We start from the raw sequence: 13,690 nt of genomic DNA on the forward strand, positions 1-13,690 counted from the left end.
TTTGTAAGTTTGAAAATCATTTTTATGTCCAAACATACACACTACACACCGACTAAAATTCAAAAAGTGGAAAAGCATAATAGGACCCCTGTAAAGGCAGGTGATTCTTTTCTTTGTCTATCAGATAAGCTTTATTCAGATTGAATATTCTACTATTTGTGCACACCCCAATGGTCGCCAGTTCAGAAAAAGTTTCAGATGCTGCATGATGATTCAGATATCAGATTTATCCAGTAAGAGATAAGCTTTGGTACAGGTGTCTTCAAAGTAAATGGATAATGCAGAAAGGGGTTCACTTCTATAATTCAAGGGAATGTAATATATTACTATAAAAAGGGAGTTTAGGCACTTATTTTATTTGTTTTGTTTAGTTAAGTAGGTAGACACAAGCAATTAATTGAAATCGATTGGTTGTCAATTTCATTGCAATAAGCGATACTAAACCTAGAGCAGTTAAGCTATCTGTGGCACTGCCAGTCAGGTTTAACGGTGACAAAGAACCTTGGCAGAGATTCCTGGCAAAGACGAAAGAAATGCAAGACACTGATTCTTCCTCTGTTTTTCCGTGAGCTCTGAACTTCAAACAGAATACTGCACAGAATTACAGTAAAATGCATTGAATAGGAAGACTGCTCTATTTAGAAAATTCTAGGTTGTGTTCCCCAGGAAAGAAAAAAAAATGTGAGGATGGGTGGAACTTTTAACATTTGAAATAAAAAAGCAACAACAAACAATTATATTGCATCTGAATTGAATGTAACCTCAGTCCATCCTATAAATGTTGTCATATGTTTTGCACACATCCAGTCTGTTTTTTCTTCAGTAGTAACATGCAATGATATAGAAGGTGTTGAATTTTATCTTTAGCTCCTTGCATTCTTTCTTATCATGTAGACAACAGGTTAAGTAAAAATATGAATATGCAATATAACACATATTTTTTGCAAAATGCTCCTCTTTATAGTTATTTTTACTGGCTGACTGATGAGCTTATGGACGCCAAATTGGTTGCTTAACTGAGGCACTAAAGCGATTGCTCATGCCACATTAAAGAGCACCATAAAGGTTTAGAGGAATTTTAAACCTGATACTTTGTTTAATAAAACGTAACAAAGCTTGTTACGATTACTGGATGGCAGATGCACTATAAATAATACGAAGTTCACGCATTAACAGAATTAATATTTTAATTAATAATAAATAATATTTTTGGTCGCAAATGCGACCGTTTTAGGCACAGCCTGGAGCCCCAAGTATACTAGCTACTTGTGAACAGAATTTACACAAAATGCAGAGAGAAAACCTAAAAAACCTAACCTACCAAACTAAAACTTCAAAAGTGCAGAATGGCAAAACAAATTCAGTTAGTCTTGTTCTTTTTATTTCTTTTGAAGCCTTTCACAATTTTATCCCAAAAAATAAAAGAGACCCCCCAGGACATGAAGCCCAGCACGTCCACACTTCAAAACAAATGTCTTTTATTTGCTGAGCTACACTTTTTAACTGATTAAATGCTTCACCCTACAGCAAAACTTTCTCAAATGTGCTTATGTTTTATGATACAGCAGCTGCTCCATTAACAAAGCAGAGGGGTAAACAAGACTTGTTCCATTTGACTACATGTCACTGCTCCACTTGGGCATCACATTTGGAATCCAAGCAACCAACTGCTCGACAGAGCACAACTTCGCCAAAGGGAGGCAGATCGGCTTTGAGGAGGGACATTAAACTCCTTTGGCAGCTCCTCTGGCAGTGTGGAATGCTATTCTTTTGAGACTGCAGTAGGTCTGACACATATTTCTACACTGGGCATGATTTTACATAGATCTCAATCTCCCATAACCCTCATAGGAACTTAAGCACCCTACAGAGCAAGTAACCAGTTCTGTGAGTGGTTGCATAAACTACTGAGACAAATCATAAGTTATTTTTTTTTTCCAACAAAACTGGTCATGTAGCTTATATTTGTCTTTTAAATTATACATGTAGTGCATGTTTTTTTCACTTGCAAACCAATGTATTGTGTTTCATTACACAATAACCTACTGTAATAGAGTGCCAAGCAGTTACTGGTGCTGGATTATTTACAATATTATGTGTAGTATTAACATATCGATATTTCATTCATTGCCAATTTTATTTTGTTAATTTGTGTTTAAAAAACATTGGAGTGCTGCAGAATTAAAGGTTTCGAAATTTTTTAGAAGTTGATCTACTTTTAACACAACGCTCATGAGACACAGAAAAACAGCAATTAATGACCTCCATCTCCCAATGAAACAATTTAAATGAGCAGAAGTAATGTGAGAATCATCATATGAACAGCCTCCAAAATATCAACGTGTTTTCGTTATTCATGAAACAAAGAATATGAAAAACTCAATTTCGCTAAACCAGATCATTCATACTGAAACAAACTTAAAGTAAGCTCTTATCATGCACGCTAAAAAACAATGATGCAAGCAAGTAAAAAGTAATTTCTAGATATCATTAGTCAAAAACACTTGCCAATATACTGTAGGCCACTAGTTAAAGAAACTTTGAGTGGGAGTCAAAGGTAAGAATTTAGCAGAAATCTGTTTCAAGGAGCAAGCCTGTCAAGTCAGGCCAGCCAAACCTGCATGTGGGACCTGCCGTTTCCCATGGGAATCTACTCTGTATTTCGCACGTGTGACTCTCTAACACATCCGATGAGCATATAACAGCCTGCCAGCAGAAGCCTCCTCATCTCTGTTTCTGGGCTGAATGTTTTTCTTCAGTATTTACTGATTCACTTGGCAATCCATCTCTAAAATAGGTCTCAGCAAGGCAGCAATTCCAACTTCACTTGCAGGCAAAGATAAGAAGCTAGTGTGCCAGAAGTGTCTATTTTATTAGGTTTTGTAATGCTTGATTCCAAGCGACAAGTTCAGATGTTTTCCATATTCACAAGGAGCTCATGCTAATTTAATGACATATGGCGTATGAATTTAACATGAACATCCACATATAAAAATGTTTCAATTCATGTTTATTTGTTTTCCTTTCTCCAGGCAATTCTGTGCAATGAGGACAGTGGGGAAAAATACTCGTCACAACCGTATTTTTATGATATGGCTAAGGTCCCTACTAAGGAATTGTTTCAACAGATCTTACATCTACTAAGCAGTCTGAACACTTCACATTTCAGTTTCTAAAAGGATATCTTCATCTCAATCTCCCAAACCAAACAGAGGTCTACAGTTCAAGTATTTTCACAGCTTCCCTCAACCGTTGAAGCAAAAGTTGATCAACTCCAAATTACATCATCCAAAATAATGGCACTTTGTTCATTAGTCCACTTGGTAAGGGCACAAAATAAAGAAGACAGAAGCAGGTTGCCTTCTTAATTTCATCCACATGGAGGAAAATAGAGAGAAAGACTGAGAACAGAAAGCAGCAGAGGCAGGATCGGCCTGTCTGCTAGTAGAACATCAAACCTGGGTTTTCCTGCCAGACTTAGCCTGAACATCAATTGAGAAGATAAAGGGAGACTCTAAACAAAACCCGGATTACACTCTGAATCAGTAACCAGTGGACACTTTGATTTCTCAGGCCATGGGAGCTGAGAAGTTGGCAGATTCAAAAAGCTAAACAAATTAAAATAATGTACAAAGGAAGTTCCTTGTGGTTACGCCACACTTGTTGACAACAACCAAATTCCCTCACGTTGCATGCCCAACTACATACCTACAGAACATACTTCCTCAGCTGTTGAGAAGCAAGTCCATCATCATGTGGTGATGAAAAGAGAGAGAGAGGGTGAGCACATGAGCGAGTTGTGACTTCCCTTGCATCTTCTGACTTTTTTTTTTTTTTTTTTTTTTTTGAGGAGCTTTTTTCTAGGAACTCTAACAAACATTTCAAATCATCAAAAAGCAGGACAATGAAAGTCAACTAGAAATAACAAAAGAAAAACATGGAATATTATAGTGTATCAGAAAAAAAAAATAATGCTTTAGGGAAGCACATGGAAGGATCATGAAGGATCATGTGACACTGAAGACTGGAGTAATGGCTTTTAAAAATTTGAATTTGCCCTAACATGAATATATTTCATTTTAAAGACATTAAAATATAAATGTAAAGTGAAATAATATTTCACAATATTACTATTTTTACTGTATTTCAAATTTAACAAGAAGGATCTCAAATGCTCAAGCTGTACTGTCCTTTGTCGTCCTGCATATAAAGCTGTAGCTGCAGAATGGAGCACAAAGCAGCATCTCCTGCTTTCAAACACTTTACCAAACACAAAAGACTCCTGTCACCTGGCAGCAGGCTTCGGCTACGTCCCTTTATGTTCATCCAATGATCACAGCTTCCTTGGTCAGCTATAAATAAACCCCCATTCAGGCCTGCCCTGCATGACAAATGGCTGCCATTCCCCCCACCTCAAACAGAATACAAAAGTATCCAAAGAGCTAGCCAATACAAAACCAATGCAAAAATCTCACCCTCACTTGTGGAGGCAACTCTCTAGAACAAAAAGTGATAAATTTAACAAATGCCAGTGACATTTCCTGTCAGTTTCAACATCTCATTTTGGAAGCTTGTCAAAATGAGAAAAGGATGTAAACACCTAACATGAACATCAGTTGCCATCTTTCTGTTGTGTTTCTGAAGAAATAGGGAAGATGAGGCAAAAATAACAAGACCACATTTTTTGAGTCACATACAGTATAACTTGTCAGTTGTTCTGTGCAAATAGAAGTTGAGGAATGTGTACTAACTAATAAACCTACTAGTTACGTAATATTAGACATGTAATATGTCACCAAGAAATCCCAAACTCTTGACTTTGGGACGATGGAACAAGAAGTTCAATAATGCTTACTCATTTCTGGGTTTTAGGAATCATTCCTTTGGCCTTCTGCACTCTATTATCTCTTTTTTTTTCTTTCTTACTCAGCTTGGATCTCAGCTCCACTGAATTAAATGACAACTGCCTCCATTTACCAGTTTTTTTTTTTCAATGCAGTCTGCAATTCTACAATCCACCTGGGACAAAGAGCATCTGCTGGAGAAGAATAAGGCATGCTGATTCAGATTCTCCATGCGTGTACTTTCAGCAGTTGGACTTGAACTAAGCTTTACCATCTTATAATGAGCCTGCAAAAGGAAAAGGGCTAAAAATAATATGTGTTTTTTTAAGAACTGCTAAATCAGATGACACATTCAGAAAGGGGCACGCTGGCAATCCCACCATACAAACTGTAATGACTTACAATCAGTTTCTAAAAGTTCTGGTTGCTAGGATACAACGCTGCCACAGAGGCTGGAAATGAGACTGACAGCAAGCCACGGAGAAAGAAAAGCGACTGAAATGAGATCAATTTCCTTCATATCAGCCATGAGTCACAACACGCACCAGTCCAAAATAACATCACACCTGAGCATTGTCATCAGCAGATGCTGTCTGAAAGAAGCCAAGGAATGCTGTCTGGTCTTAAGGAGACAGAAAATTGCTTCAAGATGGTCTGTTAGTATTTCTTTTGACTGGAGGTTCAGACCAGGGTAGGGTTGCACCAGCGGATCACAAGTTCTTACTTAAATTGGAACATAAATTCCACATCAGTAGTAGTCACTACTAGCTAGTTTGTAACTAAATCTGTAATTAATTTTGTTGCACCATTTGTTCTTAAAGGGATAATTGACCCCAAAAAATGAATCATGTACTCACTCTCAAGTTGGTCTGAAACTGTATGAGTTTTTTTCTTCTGCTGAAAACAAAAGATGAAAAACAGTTGACGGTAGCCATACTATGGAAGTCAATGGCTACCGCCAATGTGTTACCATCATTCTTCAAAACATCATTTTTGGGTCAACTATACATTTAAAGGAGATGCACAGTTGCATAATATTACGTTTACCTTCAATGATCCAGTTCTGTCTATATTAAAGTAAACACTACCAATATTGAGATTCTTTGGATGAACTCTTCTGACTTGTACTGCTCTGGAGAAATGTTATCATTCCTAAACAAGTGCTTTAGAAAGCAAGCCAACAAATCTCTAAATATCATCAAATCATTCCTGTTCTTGTTGAGCAAGCAGATTCATTGTCTTTGGCAACTCTATAAGCTGTCCCTGTATGCCACAGTGAAATTATTTCTCTTAACGGATGATTTCAGTGACAGCCCCTGGAAGACACATATAGGAGGAAGCCAGAAACAGCCAGGTGCAAAACGCTATTTCTTTTTTTATTTTAGTTTTAGTAAATTTACTATTTCAACTTAAACCCATTTTTACATATACTGCAACCAATCCACTGAAAAAAAAAATCAAACTGAATTATGACCAAGCTGAACTTTAGCACATTATGGAAAAAGGAAAGTACCACACTTTAGTACAACACTCCCATAAGCAGAACTCAAGCAGAGGCAATTGGTCCCAAGAGAGTGCCCACTTAGAGAGATAGAGGGTGGGCATATACCTCCTCTGAGAAATCAGGGCTGCGCCTCATGCTCCTGCTGTGCTCACTGGGGTGAACGACAAGAGACCTGTGAGCTTCCTAATTACAAACCGCTACAAAAACTTAAGCACCTGACTTTCAACAGGTAGTGAAGGGAGAAACAAGTGAGACTTAGACTCTAGAGTCTTTAACCAGGAGCACAATGCTTTGGAAGAAATAGCAGTGGTGCTTCAAAGCAAATACACATCTTTCTATGTAAATTTGGAATATTTAGTAATCTCATCCACAAAAATCTTCACCATTTGACTTGCTGAAAGTTTGTGTAGCTATCGTTCTTAAGGCCAGAACAGGGCAAATTAGCATTAGAGCGCAATTCAAAAAAACGCAAATGGGAGTGGAAATTTCTACGGGTGATTTACGGACAATGTGCAAATTACAGAACACAGACGCAGCCAGATCATTTCCATAATAACCAACACTATCTACCAAGAGCAGCGCAAATTAGCTTCTGCTTTAAGACATGCTTTTTGGAGCATTAAATAATGGCACAAATACCAGTTATTTGACGAGCGCAAACGTTAGTAAATCATGTTGCGTGATTTATTTTAATGCTCTCCTCGCATAAATTTTGCGTCTGAAAGGGAAACTCCTACAAATGCATGTTCAATAAGGTCAGGTGCAAAAATAACTGTGTTTATGCCTTTTCAGCACTTATTCTTCACTGCATGTCTTTAGTAATCCTGACAGTACTATTTTAACGCGAAAAGACGGTTTGCGCTGACGCAAGCTGTTAGTAAATCTGGCTCTGAGAAAGAAGTGTTCTTTCAAGTGTGGACTAGTGAAGTACTAACAAATGAATGGAACATAGTCCATTTGAAATCTTTTGGCCACACATTATATGAGTCCTCCTACTGGCATTCATCAACCTTTGAAGCTCAACCAGAATATTTAGTAAAGGCACTGCCTCAAAATGATCTTGAGAGGAATTGTTTTATGTAGAACAAGGCATTAGTCACCGATTTAAAGACCAGTTGTGGCCAATCATATCCTTGTGGTCTATGTCTGGCTTCTACCTCTGTTAAGTGTTTCTAAAGTCAAAGTGGGTAATTTCTGCACCACTAACATCAAGCAGGAAACAAAAACAATGTTTTCAAAACAGTTTCCCCAAAAACTCCCTCTGTCTGCCATTGGTAAGCCAAACAGATAGCCATGCCCTAAACTCACACCATTGGTTGACCCAATGTTGCTGTTGCCAGGCTGGTTGAGAGCAAGATTTCAAAAAGAGTCACTATTGTATGTTTTCACTTTTCCAGTTAAATTAACCTATATATGATGCTGGTTATTTTGTATTGTAAAATATAACACTCTTCACCAATAAAGGAAAATTCACCCCAAAATGAAAATGTTCCAATGTTATTTGGACCCCAAAGTCTGTGTTCCCCAGAAGAAAGAAAGTAATTCAGGTTTTAAACAATGTGCGTGTTAACTAAATGAGGACAGCTTTCAGTTTTGGGTGAACTATGCATTAAACTATAGTGCACTGAAATGCAAACCAGGAAACCAGCGGCTTTAGGACCTATGAGACGATATTCTCGCAGCTGACAGGGAAGTGCCCTTAGTGACACGGCTATTTTAACTTCAATGGTTTCAAATTATACACTGCCATCTTACGGCATAAAATTTTGACCTTAGCCTAGCAAGCCACATCTTACATAATCAGAACCAGATCTATATGTCTCGACTCCTATGTTGGCTAAAGCTCAGGATGCAGTAATCCTGACAGCTCATATCATGATGTGCTCGGGCTGAGTTATTGATTCCTGTCACATTAACAGGAGTTCTGGAGTGGACTTGTGTCGGGAGAGGGTTTGTAGGCTTGAGGCCTGACAAAATCTCATTCAAAAAAGCTGGTGAAGAGGCATACCAACGACAGAGCAAAGGGCACTAAATCTGTGGACATAAAAAAATGGACTTACAGATCGAAAACCACCTTTTTTGCTTGGATTTCCATCCTTGATTTATCTTGACGACTTTATTGAGGAATAGTTCACCCCAAAAAGAAAATCTGCTGAAACTATACTCACCCTCAAGCAATCCAAGATGTAGATAAATTAGTTTCTTCATTAGGACAGATTATATCCTTATAATGCATCATTATATAATGCGTTCTCCAGTGACAAAAGTAGCCTCATCTGAATCAGGAAAGAAATATGCACAGATCAAGCACCTTTTACAAATGAAAACAGGCCGAAACAGCTCTAAACAAAAATGTCGGTGGATTTTGATGTGAGAGGCGAATGGACTTTTCACAGGAGGAAGCGTCATGGATAATGGACTCATATATTAGCCAGAACCAATGGTTTAAAGTTAAACTGCCTTGATGGATTTGCTTGTTACAAATACGCAGCTTTTCAACATTATTTGACGGACTGGAGTCATGCATAACTTAAGGATTATTGTGATGTTTTTATCGGCTGTTTGGTCTCTCGTTCTGACACTATCCATTCACTGCAGAGGATCCATTGATGAGCAAGGGATGTAATACTAAATCTTTTCAAATCTGTTCCGATCTACACTTGGATGACCTGAGAGTGAGTTTGCCTGGGTTATCCATTCCTTTAACACTCTAGCTGCTGGGTCCCACACCCATAAAAGATATGTATCATCTTAACGATAAAGAGGTTGAACAGGTGGGTGTTTTAGAATGTCTACACTCCAGAATGACTGCATTTCTTTACTCATTCTTGCCCAGACTTGCATTACGAGATGGGCAGCACCAGCTAAAGAGTTCAAAGAATCTGAAAGTACAATATGTGTGCAGCAGCGAATACACTGGAGTCGGAACAGAGCAAGACTAACTGATGTAGTATCTGAACAAACAAGCGACACCAGTCAGCGGACACTGAGGTTTTGCTGTCCATGTCTGGAGAAGGCTATTTGCTGTATGATTAATAATTCCATGTGTAAGTAAACAAATTGAACAAAGCTGAGTCCATCATGAAAATTTCTGCATAATCAACAATGTGAATGATAGTTTTAACCAACTTTTTACATCACATTGATAAAAACTGGCTTTCAACTAGATGCACTTCAGAACATCTCACTGTACACGAGAGTGAACTTTCTATCACTTACTCTCATGCATGGCAGCCACGATTTTAACTGCTACATTTGATGAATATTTCATCACACCTCCACACTATAGCTTAATACAGCAGCATTGGAAACAGATGCTGAATAACTAGTTTTGCAAAGGGTTATGAAAGAAAGATATGACTTAACCTGAGGCATATGACTTATCCACAGGCTTTATTAATAATTCATCAACACACACACAAACACTATATCTACGACAGGCAAAGGATTCCAACAACCACAGAATGTATCTGCTGAAAAGTGCTTGGTAAAAAACACCAATATATGGGATACAAATAAATAAATAAATAAGGTGTAATATGGTATAATATTTTAAATATAAATATTATCATTGGATAACAACTGTGTGTGTTATACATACATATATGCACATACACATACTTATATTAGCATTATATTATTGATTTTGATGTTCTCTAAATATAGGTATTATTTTATTGTTGTTGTTTATTGTATTTGATTCAATAAAAACAACTTCCATTAGGTATTATTTTAAAAGAAAAAGAAAAAAAAAAACTTGAGGAAACAAGGAACGAGTTAATGAATCATTTTAGTGCACTGATTCAAAAGATTCGAGTCACTTGATGAATCAAAGTCCCCACCACTATTTAAAACGTATAGTAACAAAGAAACCTCTGGTCTTGCAAATTCCAAAGTAAATCACATAAAAATAAAATAGTTTCCACGTTTAGATAAATCACCTTGAGAAAAAGACGAACATACTGTACAAGAAGACGACCCCTCAACAAAATAACAACGTCAAAAAAGGGGAACTGAGACAACTCTCGTCTCGCTGCCTTAACTAACGGTACAGTGTACTTTTACTTTAATAATTCATGATACATCGGGTTGTATTAAGGACATCTGTAAATATAATCTCTGTTTTTATTTGCAGAACGTCACTCCAGCACAGGCGAAATCGTGACTATGGCGGTGTGTCAAACCCTATCGAGCTGCCTACTTAGACAACTTCGCTCGCGAGCCTTGTGTTTGAATATCTCTGAAGCCACCTAGATACCTAAAATGCTGTCTAAACAGGTAAAATAATTGGTTTAGCATCACAGCCAGTGACTCATTTGTCATCAGTCAATATTTTGAGAAAAATACAGGGAGGAAAAGAACGCAAACGGGCGTTATGAACTGCGCGAAGATGAATTTCAGGCTTGTTATGTCATATACAAGAATACCGTGCTAAAACGCTCTTATATCGTGCAGCTGTCGGTGACAGACGTGCGCATCAAATGTGCTGGATTTACAGCAAACGACTCCACACCAGCTAGCGATCTTTGCTAGGCAGAACGACAAAAGCGAAACATAAATCCTGGTGAAAGTGACAGTTTACCTGGTCCAGTGGCAGATCAATAATCTGACTAATTGGCTGCAGCAGCGTGGAGCCTGTGCAAGACGTAGAAGTGGCCATGATTCAGTCCAGCTCCGCTCCCTCACAATCAGATCGCCCAAAACACCGTCTGTCTGTCCTCTTTCTCTCCCTCTCTCCCCCTCTCTATGGTGGATGGGTCGGGTGTTGGGAATGCTGATCTCTGGTGTTGCTCTTGTCGCGGACTGTCAGCGCTGTAGCACCGCCTGAACATCAACACAAAGCCCGTGTAGGCGGACTGACTCGCCCAGCCCCTCCATTACATCAAACTACTGCTGCTCAACAGACACACACACACACACACACACACACACACACACACAACTCAAAAGAACTTTACTGCCACTCCCTCTCATTCATCCCCGTCATTTACTATAGCAATGCAATTGTATTTAAAAAAATTAGTGAAAAAAATAAATGCAAATATAATATATATATATATATATATATATATATATATATATATATATATATATATATAATTTTTGATATGATTTTTAAATATATAATCTATTTTACGTATTTTTTTAAACTGCACTTTTGAAAAATATTTAAATGATTTACAGTGCATGCACATAAGACTCCAGACAACCAGTCTTCTAGAAAAAGTTGCTATATTCTACATGAGGCAGGTTGCCCCTTCATGGGCGTGGCCATGTTGACATCACATGACCAGCTGTGGCATGCCATTGAGTTTCTAAGAAAATCAACAACAATAAATCATGCAATTTCAGCCCTTGCTCAAAGAGCTTTGCAAAGTATAAACATAAAAATTCAAACAATACAAAACTCCCTGTTATGCAGAGGCATGTGTTTGTACGTTTGGTGAAATGCTCTGAAATTCTGTGAAAAGGGCAGATTGCTTTACAGCAAGCAACAAAAGCATGTGTACAGCTATATTATTTATATATGTATGACAGTGAATTCCACTAACTCATCTGTACGGGGCTTTAATAAAGTCTCTAAAATACACAAAACTACATACAGTTGCTTTAATATTTACAAACAGTATAATAGTAGCTATTTATTACTCAACAAATGAATAGTAAATGTTAATTTAAGCAGTTATCACATAAGAAATGTGATAAAATTGTGGATTTATATATCTGGACACTGACCCCCTGCAGCACATTCACAGACCCCATGGTCATAGACCCTTGCATGATAAAATTCAATTGTATTACATGATAAATACAAAGGTATTGGAAGAGAAATAGAAAAAAGACATGAGGGGCTATTGTATCTTCTACACATGCCTGACGTCTGTGACCTTGATTAGACCCAGAACTGAGATCTGACCTACTTACTACATAAGGTCCATTATTTATACAGTTCTTATTATGCAATAAGATGCAACAAGGTCATATGGTCAACATGACTTAGCTTTATGTGCTCAACAGGATGTCCAATGTCCAACAGGTTTAACAAGACAAAGTCTGTAAAAAAAACAGAACCAGATATAAATAAATAACCAGTTGGTTGGTTTGGTTGATGTATTTATTTTTAGTTCTATTATATATATATATATATATATATATATATATATATATATATATATATATATATATATATATATATATATATATATATATATATATTCTTGTTTTTATTTGTTTTAGTTTTTTTATATTTCTATTTAGCTGTAATTTACTTATTTATTACAGTTTTAGTTTTAGTAATTGTAGTACTTCAGCTTAAACATATCTTTATTTCAGTTATTTGGCTATATTTCTAAATGGTATTTAAGCCATTTAAGTATCTAATGTGTATTTTCCTTTGTTCCATTTTATTTATTTTTAGTTATTACTTCATGAATTTTTATTTTTATTTTATTTTAAAATTCTAACTTTCATTTACACACACACACACACACACACACACACACACACACACACACATACACATATATATATTTATTAGGGTTTTTATTCATATATTGTAGAAGAGAACTATCCTAGTGTAGCATGGTGTAGCAGTCAGAGAGTGCCACCTGCTGGTCATGTTGGAATACAAAAAACATCCCTTAAATATGCCTATTTAATGAGTTCCATTTGTGATATTTAATAAATCACAAACAAACAAACAAAATCTTATTCAAATAAATATTTATACACATCACAACTTTATATAGGCCTATAATCAGTTACATTTTAATTTCAACAATTGTTTAGCAAACTACCAAGAGTTTCATGATTAGATATCAATATAATAATTAACATATGAATCATTATTGCAAAATGCGTCATTAATAACGTTACACATTCACATATAGACAATTTCTTAGTCATAGCGGTATGCACAATGAAAGCGATATGCACAATGAAAACAAAAGCAGATCGTTGTCAAAGGAGCGTTTACATATACTGTACCGCAGTTTAGGCGATTTGCTTTCATACAGCTAGACCATGTGCAAATAGCAACTACAAGTTGTGATGTTAACCATTAAAATGATATGCAAATGTCACAGTGTGACAGCGAAGGTCCATTATAGTTCTAGCAGGTCAGGCTGTCCACAGATTAGCTCTCTCACCCAATTACGTTTTGTAACAACACCTGCTCGTTTGGCTTTTGTACTAGCCTACTTAGCCCAGTGGACTTCATGCTTACAAACATAATTAAGTACTAACGTTGGTAGGTCAGCATGTTAGTACAAGGCTTCGTTGCTAGGGGTCTCTGTTGAACTCCTGCTCGACACGCAAGCACAACGACAGACGTATGGGCATA

General features: G+C 36.9%; 1 protein-coding gene across 1 annotated transcript in view; it reads right to left on the reverse strand.

The window, feature by feature from the left end:
- Positions 1 to 11,264, reverse strand: part of LOC109094545 (lysophospholipid acyltransferase 2-like) — a 45,151-nt gene extending 33,887 nt beyond the window's left edge. Inside the window, exon 1 of the mRNA XM_042774243.1 lies at positions 10,931 to 11,264. Coding sequence (XP_042630177.1) covers positions 10,931 to 11,008 — 78 coding nt within the window. The 5' untranslated portion in view covers positions 11,009 to 11,264. The remainder of the gene's footprint in view (positions 1 to 10,930) is intronic.
- Positions 11,265 to 13,690: the final 2,426 nt, after the last annotated feature.

Source organism: Cyprinus carpio, chromosome A17 (assembly GCF_018340385.1).
Source record: "Cyprinus carpio isolate SPL01 chromosome A17, ASM1834038v1, whole genome shotgun sequence".
Classification (NCBI taxonomy): domain Eukaryota; kingdom Metazoa; phylum Chordata; class Actinopteri; order Cypriniformes; family Cyprinidae; genus Cyprinus; species Cyprinus carpio.